Source organism: Salvelinus sp. IW2-2015, unplaced genomic scaffold (genome assembly GCF_002910315.2).
Source record: "Salvelinus sp. IW2-2015 unplaced genomic scaffold, ASM291031v2 Un_scaffold3517, whole genome shotgun sequence".
NCBI lineage: Eukaryota > Metazoa > Chordata > Actinopteri > Salmoniformes > Salmonidae > Salvelinus > Salvelinus sp. IW2-2015.
Genome location: NW_019944797.1, coordinates 46,715 through 57,884, shown reverse-complemented (window position 1 = coordinate 57,884; position 11,170 = coordinate 46,715). Strand labels below are relative to the sequence as shown.

Genomic DNA, 11,170 nt, shown 5'->3' with positions numbered 1-11,170 from the left:
AATATGAGTTTGTACACCCATTTGCTGCTACTTCAGTCTCCGCCCTTCTGGAAGGCTTTCCTCTAGATGTTGGAACATTGTTGTGGGGACTGCTTCCATTCAGCCACAAGAGCATTAGTGAGGTTCGACACTGATGTTGGGCAATTAGGCCGGACTCGCACTCAGCGTTCCATTTCATCCCAATGGTGTTTGAACCATGAAAAACAGCCCCAGACCATTATTCCTCCTCCACCAAACTTTACAGTTAGCACTATGCATTGGGGCAGGTAGCGTTCTCCTGGCATCCGCCAAACCCAGATTCGTCAGTAGGACTGCCAGATGGTGAAGAGTGAGTCATCACTCCAGAAACACGTTTCCACTGCTCAAGAGTCCATGGAGGCAAGCTTTACACCACTTCAGTCGATGCTTGGGTTTGCGGATGGTTATCTGCGTTATTGTCCCTGGGTGCTGCAATCTATAGTTTTTGCAAAAAAATAGCATTTTATGTGATGCCTGTCAAATTGCGCCGCGAAATCCAATGGAGTTTGAAGTTTGCCACTTCGAGCATGCACTGCCAGTCTTATGGATAATTTTATAAAGATACATTATTTAACGCTAACTGTGTACTTGTGCTTGTCCTGATTGTTATAGAGTTGTCAGTGGGTGTGCAATCCATAGTTTTTATATAAAAAAAAAATGGCATTCTATGCATCCCCTGCCAAAACTAAGCTGTTCCTTCTCAATGCTCCCTTGGTGGAGGTTGCGTAAAATGCTTTTTTTTTTTTTACTAAGGTTGCAGCACCCAAAGAAAATAACGCAGTTACACAGGCCAAACAGTTACAAGGTACACATTAAAGAATGGGCATTACTGCAAGTATCGACTGATACTGACTCAATGTAGTCGGAGGTACACTCTGCCGACCCTCATCGCAACTCGGCTCCATTGAAAAGTATGGAGTGAGTTATATAAATGATTATACTGACCAAGAAAGAAACAAAAAAATGCTGAATAATAATGATGATGCACTTCTCTTCATTCTAGATCAATGTCAGGGTGACATCCCTATTTAATAGCCGATGTAAGCAAAAAATGGACACATCCGTAGATTTTTTGCCACAGTCTCACTGGGTGGGCAAGTCAAAGTAAGATTAAGCGTCGATGCGTCGTACGTATTTTAGGAGGCGGAAGGCTTGCATTACCTGTATGGACTTCGACAATCCTGTGTGGGTGGTAGGCTACTGAACGACACCTCACACTCAAACAACTATCTCAAACTTAAACTTGGGTCCATGTTGTCATCGACTAAAAGCCGAAAACAATAAGTATTTCCCCGCCTCAATAGCCTATTAACTTGCTGGCAGCGATGGGTCGGAGTTCTGATACTTTTTGTTAGGAGGGCAACTCGCGGACTACCTCCCGGTGGATCTCGCACGAGCTCAGGTAAATTGAAACAATTCATATCAGAAATATTTGAGAACTTTTGGTTCTTTAGACGTACTCTTTATCTTTCATACATTTGAACTTAAAAAATTTACTTTTATGAATTGTTTTGAAAATAGATTATGTGAAAAAGATTACAAACTACTTTTGTAAACGAAAATTGTGTCTTCAATTTTGTGTGACAGATGCTTTTCTCACAAGGTATGGCAGAGGCCATAACGAACTGTAAAATCAATTGGCTCATGTGCAATAAGCTGTGTTTTCCTGATTCATTGTGTAGTGTAATACATGTGTTATAAAAGTGTAGGATACTTTCACAAAGCATGTCGAAATGTTTATGGTTTTGGTCAATATAAGTAAGGTTTTCAGAATGAAATAGTTGCCTTCTCAGTCATTAGCTAGGCTATTTGCTTTAAATGCACTGACACGAGGGAGACAAAATTACTAAGCCTGTTGTGAAATGGTCATGTACCTCTTGAATTTAAAACACCCAAGATATGATTACCTCAACTGTATCACTTTCCTTAGAGACCTCTCTTTGTTGATCAGCCATTGTTGTCTTGTCATAYATTACAGAACAAAAATATAAACACAATATGCAAACATTTCAAAGGTTTTACTGAGTTACAGTTTATATAAGGAAATCAGTAAATTGAAATAAATTCATTAGGCTCTAATCTATGGATTTCACATGACTGAGAAGGCAGATATACATCTGTTGTTCACAGATACCTTTAAAAAAGTTAGGGATGTGGATCTTGCCTAGTTAAATAAAGGTTAAATAATAAAATAAAAAATTAAATAAGAAAACCAGTCAGTATATGGTGTGACCACCATTTGCCTCATGCAGTGCGACACATCTCCTTCACATGGAGTTGATCAGTCTATTGATTGTGGCCTGTGGAATGTTGTCCCACTCCTCTTCAATGGCTGTACGAAGTTGCTGGATATTGACGGGAACTGGAACACGCTGTCGTACACGTTGATCCAGAGTTTCCCAAACATGCTCAATGGGTGAAATGTCTGGTGTGTATGCAGGCCATGGAAGAACTGGGACATTTTCAGCTTCTAGGAATTGTGTACGGCACATATTAGAATGGCCTTTTCTTGTCCCCAGCACACGGTGCACCTGTGTAATGATCATGCAGTTTAATCAGCTTCTTGATATGCCACACCTGTCAGGTGGATGGATTGTCTTGGCAAAGGAGAAATGCTCACTAACAGGGATGTAAACTAATTTGTGCACAACATGAGTAATAAGCTTTTATTGTATATGGAACRTTTCTGGCATCTTTTGTTTCRGCTCATGAAACATGGGACCAACACTTTACGTGTTGCGTTTATGTTTTTGTTCAGTGTACTTTGTCCACTTTGGGMTACAGTTCCGGTTACAGGCCGGCCCCTCATTTTCCCATGCAAGGCTCATAGATACTGTAGGAGACACCTCAGGAGAAACATATTCTATTCCCTCCCCAACCCTTTTCGAAAACACAAAATAAATCTTTCTTCCTAAATTATAGGTTATTATCAGGTTCATGTATCATGTTGCTTATAATCCAGTCTTTGTGTAAGATGAGTTTTCTAAGCAGGTTGGAATTTGTGTCATGAATCTTGCCCTGGAGGTTAGAGACCTCTCTAATGCCCAGAAAGCTCAGATTCAAACTCCCATTCACCAGCCCTGCAAGCGTCATAATGCCAAAATACACTCAGTGGCCAGTTATTAGGCACACCAGCCTGTTCCTGAAATGGATCGCTCCTTAGTCACGGGCTGTGGCTTGTTGTATAAAGCAGGCAGACAGGCATCGAGGCATTCAGTTACTGTTCGATTGAACGATAGAATGGGCAAAACGAGTGACCTAAGGGACTTTGAGCGTGGTATGATCGTTGGTGCCAGGCGCGCCGGATCCAGTATCTCAGAAACGTCTGCCATCCTGGGTTTTCACGCATGACACTGTCTAGAGTTTACAGAAAATGGTGCGACAAACAAAATGGCCCCATTCTGCCTGGTATCAACGGTACAGGCTGGTGTGGTGGTGTACTGGTGTGGGGAATTTCTTCCTGACAAATGTTAGGTCCCTTGATAGCAATTGAGCAACAATTGATGCCATGCACCGAAAAAGTCAGGCTGTTTGGAGGCAAAGCGGGGCCCGACCCGATACTCTATAGGTGTACCTAATAAATTGGCCATGTACGTTCGTTACTCACCAAATTTTCGCTGAGCAACTATCTTAATTTACTCCGTAACGGCCGTATGCAATTCCAAAAAAGGTTGCTTGTAAATGTTTACTTAGACCTTATTTGAAAGTACCTACCGGCCGTAACGGGGGTAAATGAAGATAGTTGCTCAGCGAAACTCTTTGGTGAGTAACACACATATTTTGACATTTATACGCTTTCAGAGTTGGTGAATGGGAGTTTGAATCGGAGCTTCCTGGGCGCTAGAGGGTCTCTAACGCACAGATACTGGGGCACCCTGTAGGCAGCTCTGCAGAGTGGTCACTAGCTGGCACAGCCACAAAGACATAAATCAGATTTGAACCCTGACCTTGACCACACTGCTAACCCTAATCCCTAACCCTAACTTTAAATACAGACCAAAAAGCTCATTTTTACAATATAGTCCATTTTGACTTTACAGCTTGCCCATATAGCGGAAATCGTTCGGTTCTGCTCCAGGGCAAAATTCATGACAGTAACGTCAACCTGCATCTTCTAATGTGAGGCAGGCTTACTATAACATTAAACATGGATATTTTGTAATATAGTGACTATAACTAAATCCATACATTATGATATAGTCATGTTGCTTATGATATGCTTATTTTTGGTTTAATCCTCAACTGGTCACTTCCTCATTCTTTCTGCATCCTCCTCTTCTTCCTCACTTTGCTACAGTGATCAGGATGATACCAGTAACTGAGTTCCGGAACTTTGCCTCATCACAGAACCCCGAGTTCCGGGTTCTAAAGCCATGGTGGGATGTGTTCTCGGAATACCTATGTATCGCCATGCTCATGATTGGAGTGTTCGGATGCACCTTACAGGTAAGACTAAACTCAAACAAACTAACCACCAATGAGGTATACATTTTCATTGAATGATGAGTAGATTTAAGTCAAAACTGGAACATTCACTGTCTCTTGGTAAGCAACTCCAGTGTAGAGTTGGCCTTGTGTTTTAGGTTATTGTCCTGCTGAAAGGTGAATTAATCTCCCATGGCCTGGTGGAAAGCAGACTGAACTAGGTTTTCCTCTAGGGTTTGCCTGTGCTTAGCTCCATTCCATTTCTTTTGTATCCTGAAAAATCCCCAGTCCTTAACAATTACAAGCATACCCATAACATGATGCAGCCACCACTATGCTTGAAAATATGGAGAGTGGTACTCAATAATGTGTTGTATTTGGATATGTCCCAAACATAACAATTTGATTCAGGAAAAAAGTGTATTGCTTTTCCATTTTTTTTGCAGTTTTACTTTAGTGCCTTGTTGCAAACAGGATGCATGTTTTGGAATATTTTTATTCTGTACGACTTCCTTCTTTGCACTCTGTCAATAAGGTTAGTATTGTGGAGTAACTACAATGTTGTTGATCCATCCTCAGTTTTCTATCACAGCCATTATACTCTGTAACTGTTTTAAAGTCACCATTGGCCTCATGGTTTCCTTTTCTCCAGGAACTGAGTTAGGAAGGACGCCTGTATCTTTGTAGTGACTGGGTGTATTTATACACCATCCAAAGTGTCATTAATAACATCACCATGCTCAAAGCGATATTCAATGTTTGTTCTTATTTATTTTTACCCATCTACAATAGGTGCCCTTCTTTGCGAGGCATTGGAAAACTCCCTGGTCTTTGTGGTTGAATCTGTGTTTGAAATTCACTGCGCGACTGTGGGACCTTAGAGATAATTGGTGTGTGGGGCACAGAGATGAGGTAGTCATTCCAAAATCATGTTAAACACTATTTTGCACACAGAGTGAGTCCATGCAACTTATTATGTGACTTGTTCACTTAAGCAGATTTGTACTCCTGAATTTATCTAGGCTAGCCATATCAAAGGGGTTGAATACTTATTGACTCAAGACATTTCAGCTTTACATTTTTATAATTGTAAGAAATAACAAAGTTCCACTTTGACATTCTGGGTATTGTGTGTAGGCTAGTGACCAAAAAATCTGAATTTAATCCATTTTAAATTCAGGCTGACCCACCTGAGAAAGTCAAGCTTTTGTAAGGCACCGTTCTAATCGGACGGGGGGGGGGTATTTTTCTTCTAATATTTTTAGTTTTTTATTGTGATTTATCAGTGGGTGCCCAGCAACCGTTACTTCTTGAGGCTATGGGAGTCGATGACATCAGTCAGAGTAATGATGGCCAACTATTGAAGTTTGCAGTTTTTGTCCCAAAAAAATACTATTTTGTTCAAAACATTATTTATTTTTTACCCTTAAGTGTGTGTATTTACTGTATTTATTCTTGAGATATTGTTTTTCACAGGAAAAATTCAAAAGATAGCTGGAGTGCGTCTTTAAAGCACATAGCAGATTAGCCCCCGGGGCATCATTGCAACAGCTGAATGTAAGCACCTAATGGAACTGTTGGATCTAGACAGGTTTTGGCAGTGTGTAGCCTGTAGCGATAAGAATAGGTATGCCTACAGTATATGAAATAAAAATACTTGGCATTATTACTTATGTAAATTAAATGTAATAAATGTACCTGTTATTAGTGATATGTGAGTCGCACTTAAAAAGAGAATTAATGTACAATCATATGTAGAAAGCATTTGGCCCTGGATTATGAGAAAATTTTAGATTTGATTAGTGTGTCCTGTTTGAATCACTCTCTGCCACGTCAAGCATTCTTATCAGTGGTGGTGACCTCCAAGTGGGAAGGGAAAAGAGAGACACATTAACTAGTGTTTCCCCATATTTATGATATATACCGCCGCTGCTAAATCGACCAATGTTTCCCCTGGAATCAGGTCACTAACTCTGTATTAATATGTCATCTTCCATCACACGATCCTAATCATTGGTTGATATCAGACCTGGGTTCAAGCGGTATTTGAAAGAAAACAAATACTATTTGAACCCATGGCTGTTAGATATCAACTGGAACAGGAAAGAAAAAATCCCAAAAATCTAAGCCTATGTTATGTAGGTGGCTACTCTGCATGTTGTTCCATTACCTAATCTTTCCAATAGCACTCACTCTGCTTCTCTTTCTCTTTTCCCTCCCTCTCTCCATCATAGCTCACTCAGGAGAAGATCTCCTGCCTTCCCAGCCATTTCTCCAGCTCAACTCCAGAGGCATCGATTGCAACCACATCCGCGGCCACGGCGAGAACGAGACATGGGAGCACCATACCTTAGTCAAGCCCGTCAGGTAGGTAGCCTAGAGCTAGAGGTTAGAGTCCCAGCTCCTAAGGTGGGAAATCTGGTGGCCAGATAAAGCAAAAAGACACATGTCTATTTGGATAGTTTGGATCTGTTGATAAGCAATTTCTTGCTAAGGTTAGGGTTGGTTTAGAATAAGGTTACGTTTAGAGTATAGTATTTGCGTTAGAGCGAGGTTAGTAGATAGTTAGTTGAAATGTTACTGATAGTCTGTACAGCATCTATAGATGGACTATCCAAATTCTTCTTTTACAGCCCCATCATCCGGGAGGTGTACGGACGCAAGAACAACCTTGACATCCACCAGTACATCTCGTCAACCATTACTGCTACGAACGAGCCGTGCACTGGTACGGCAAGTACTTCCCCTACCTGGTGGTAATCCACACATTGATCTTCATGGTGGCCAGCAGCTTCTGGTTCAAGTTCCCTGGGACGTCGTCCAAGATCGAGATCTTTGTCACCATCCTGGGGAAGTGTTTCGACTCGCCATGGACCACCCGGCGCTGAGTGAGGTGTCTGAGGAGCGTGGCGAGGAAAAGATGGTGATATGGAGGAAGAACACCATGTCGAAGTCGATGGCATCGGCGTTCGCTGCCTCGCCGGACAGTGAGCCAGGGGTGGAGGAGGAGATGGTGGGACTTCTCCGGCAGTCGTCCATCAAGTCAAATCCAGAGAAGAAGAACCCGGAACTACAGCCAGCGGATTCACTCTTGGACAAGAAGGAAGGGGAGCAGGCTAAAGCACTGTTCGAGAAGGTKAAGAAGTTCAGAACGCATGTGGAGGAGGCGGATCTGCTCTACCTGATGTACGTTCTCCAGACCTCCCTCAAGGTCTTCAAGTTTGTCCTCATCACCTGTTACAGCGCTGCMTTGGTCCCCAACATTGAGATTGTAGTTCGTTGCTCAGTTCCCCCGGAGCTGACGGGCTTCGAAATCTACTGCTGCAACCACACGAAAGCCCACCTATTCTCCAAGCTGTGCTACTGTTACATCTGCTTTGTGGGAGTCTACGGACTTCTGTGCATCTACACCCTCTATTGGCTCTTCCATCGACCTCTTAARGAGTACTCCTTTGAGCATGTTAGACTGGAGACGGGTATCAACGACATCCCAGACGTCAAGAACGACTTTGCGTTCCTCCTCCACCTCAGCGACCAGTACGATGCGCTCTACTCCAAACGCTTCGCCGTCTTCCTCTCCGAGGTCAGCGAGAGCCGTCTTCGCCAGGTCAACCTCAACCACGAGTGGYCCGGCAAGAAGCTGCGGGGACGTCTCTCCCGGAACGCCGACAACCGTCAGGAACTCCATCTCTTCATGCTCCCGGGTCTTCCCGACACCGTCTTCGATGTCCCTGAAGTGGAATCTCTCAAACTGGAGCTGCTAAACAACGTGACTATTTCCTCCAGTGTAATCCAGCTAGGTTCTCTCCAGGAGCTGTCCCTCATCCACTGCCCAGCCAAGCTCCACCTGGCTGCCCTGACCCACCTCAGAGAGAACCTCAAGGTCCTCCGGCTAGCCTTTGAAGGACTGGAGCAGGTACCAATGTGGATGTACACACTTCAGAGTCTCGAAGAGCTTCACCTGAGTGGCCCTTTGACCCACGAACTCTCCCGCAGTGCAACCTTAGACTCCCTGAGAGAACTCAAAGCTCTAAGAGTCCTGACGCTTCGCAGCCGCCTAACCAAGATCCCTCCGAGTGTTGGGGATGTGGCAGTCAACCTCCAGCGTCTCTGCATCTATAATGAGGGCCTCAAACTACAAGCCTTCAGCAGCCTAAAGAAGTTGACCAACCTGGCCTCTCTGGAGCTGACAGGATGCGAGCTGGAGCGCATCCCCAGTGCGGTCTTCAGCCTGTCAAGCCTKCAGGAACTGGACCTGAAGGAAAACAAGCTGACGACAGTAGARGAGATCCTGAGTCTACAACATTGCCGGCGCCTGGTAACTCTTCGTCTCTGGCACAACGGCATCACCTACATCCCTGAGCACATTGCTAAGCTGAAGTCCTTAGAGACGCTGAACGTCAGTTGGAACAAGCTCCGGAAACTTCCGTCACGTCTCTTCTACTGCACCAAGCTCCGGCACTTGAACCTGTCCCACAACCAGCTCACGTCGGTAGGATTACTCCAGAGTCTCCAGTTCTTTCTCAGCAGCCTTTAACTCCCTGGAACAGCTGCCGGAGGAGCTGTTCTCTGCAAGAGGCTTAAGACCCTGGTGTTGGGAAACAACTGCCTGCTCTCGCTTAGCCCCAGGGTGGCTAACTTGGCCCAGCTAGTGCCCCTGGAGCTCAAGGGGAACAGACTAGACTCTCTACCTCCGGAGATAGGGGACTGTCCCCTGTTGAAGACCAGTAATCTTGTGGTAGAGGACAACCTGCTGGATCTACTGCCGTCGGATGTACGGAGCAGGATGAAAGACAGTTGAGAGACACTTACTTTGCTTACTTTAAAGGGATTTTTACTCCTGCTGGTGCATAGGCTGCTGACAACAATTGAGAGATAGGATAAAGGGTCAGGTTTGGTGACACTTGATTGGTCAGAGCTGTCAGCTCCGTGGGAAAGGATTGGACCTCTGAGTGGGTTTGCAGTTGTGAGACATGAGGGATTCACTTTGTTAAAGGCAAATAAGAGCCCGAAAGTACGAGAGGACAAGTAAGGTCGGAAATTGGACATACCGTAGCATATAAGGTTCAAAAAGGACTTTTTGGAGGGACATACAGTATAGCAATAGAATAATTAGCAAATATAATATATTTTGGTCAAATCTCTTCAAATCATGTTCACCTACTTATTGCCATGACTATACTTTTTAAAATGTTTTTTAATACAAAGATGTCTATCAAATTGTCCTTGATGAAATGTCATCCTTAAAGCGTATGTCATATGATGATTCTCTTTTTTTATTAACTTGCTGGTGGCTTGGACATCGTTGCTCATGAAGGCTGTCTTGCAGGCTTGTTAAGGGCACTATTCAATCTGTATCACTGAAGTGTATTCCACACTAGAAACACTGGTAAGGTTATTCCCGATTGAGCTGACCAATGCAAAGTTTACCGTGAATGCAGCCTCCACTAACTCTGAATTTCCATGATATGGATTGTAAGCCTTAAGTTTACAGAGAAAAACTGGAAAAGTGAGTTACTGTTTTATGCCATAGAAAGGATAGAGGGTGATATGAACACACATAACAAGGTAGTGGGAGGAAAACATCTAAGTATCAGTTTCTCTCTTCTCAAAGATTATACCTCTCTTGTTCAATTTATTTACCTGCTAGATTAGTTGTGTACGACTAGAGGAATCATATATTTCTGATATCTCTAAAGAGGGAATTCAGTTGCATCCAGCCTGAGGGTAAAAGGATGGGGATCCTGTATCCTGTTCAACTGGTTGTTTCATACAGCACAACGGGTTCTTGTATCACTGTCATGGAGATGTGACAAACGCAGAGTGAAATCTTTTCAATGCCGGTGTCTTGGGAGTTTGACCTTTTCCCACATCAACTGAGTGACTTGGAGAGTAACTCATTGAATGAATGTTTTTCATTGTGTTTTATGCATATCAGTTGAAACTAGATGGAGGCCAATTCAACTAGCTAATCATATACAGTATACTGTAAGCTTCATTATGATACACTGCAGTACATTCACAAAGTGAAACGTGTATTTTACAATGTAGTGCACCACAACAACACAATGATGACACTGGTAGGCAATGCAGAAATGTATTTCACAACGTTTTTACAATGCACCTGTAATGAGTGAATGACGTTGATCCAAGTGAAATGTCCTTTTTCCTTTGTTATTGTCATCCCTTGTGGTTTTGACTACCTTTTCAGCATGTGAGTCACAACCAATGTTAAGAAATAAATGAGGGCTGAATCTAAGGTCAGCACTATAAAGGGTTGTACACAGTACTATACTGTAGTAACACTGTAGCAGTATGAGGAGTCAGCTGACAGTACTATACTGTAGTAATACTGTAGCAGTGTGAGGAGTCAGCTGACAGTACTATACTGTAGTAATACTGTAGCAGTATGAGGAGTCAGCTGACAGTACTATACTGTAAGTACACTGTAGCATATGAGGAGTCAGCTGACAGTACTATACTGTAGTATACTGTACAGTAGAGGAGTCAGCTGACAGTACTATACTGTAGTAACACTGTAGCAGTATGAGAGTCAGCTGACAGTACTATACTGTAGTAATACTGTAGCAGTATGAGGAGTCAGCTGACAGTACTATACTGTAGTAATACTGTACAGTATAAGGAGTCAGCTGACAGTACTATACTGTAGTAATACTGTAGCAGTATGAGGAGTCAGCTGACAGTACTATACTGTAGTAATACTGTA

At 43.1% G+C, this 11,170-nt stretch overlaps 1 protein-coding gene and 1 pseudogene across 1 annotated transcript; both read left to right on the top strand.

Annotated features, from left to right (window-relative positions):
* Nucleotides 1–851: 851 nt before the first annotated feature.
* On the top strand, nucleotides 852–7,203 carry LOC139025895 (volume-regulated anion channel subunit LRRC8E-like; annotated as a pseudogene).
* A 17-nt stretch (nucleotides 7,204–7,220) lies between these two features.
* On the top strand, nucleotides 7,221–9,709 carry LOC112076010 (volume-regulated anion channel subunit LRRC8C). The gene is given in 4 exon segments (XM_070441147.1): nucleotides 7,221–7,323; nucleotides 7,326–8,959; nucleotides 8,961–9,009; nucleotides 9,012–9,709. Coding segments are annotated over 4 exon segments (2,019 nt in total). The 3' UTR covers nucleotides 9,245–9,709.
* Nucleotides 9,710–11,170: the final 1,461 nt, after the last annotated feature.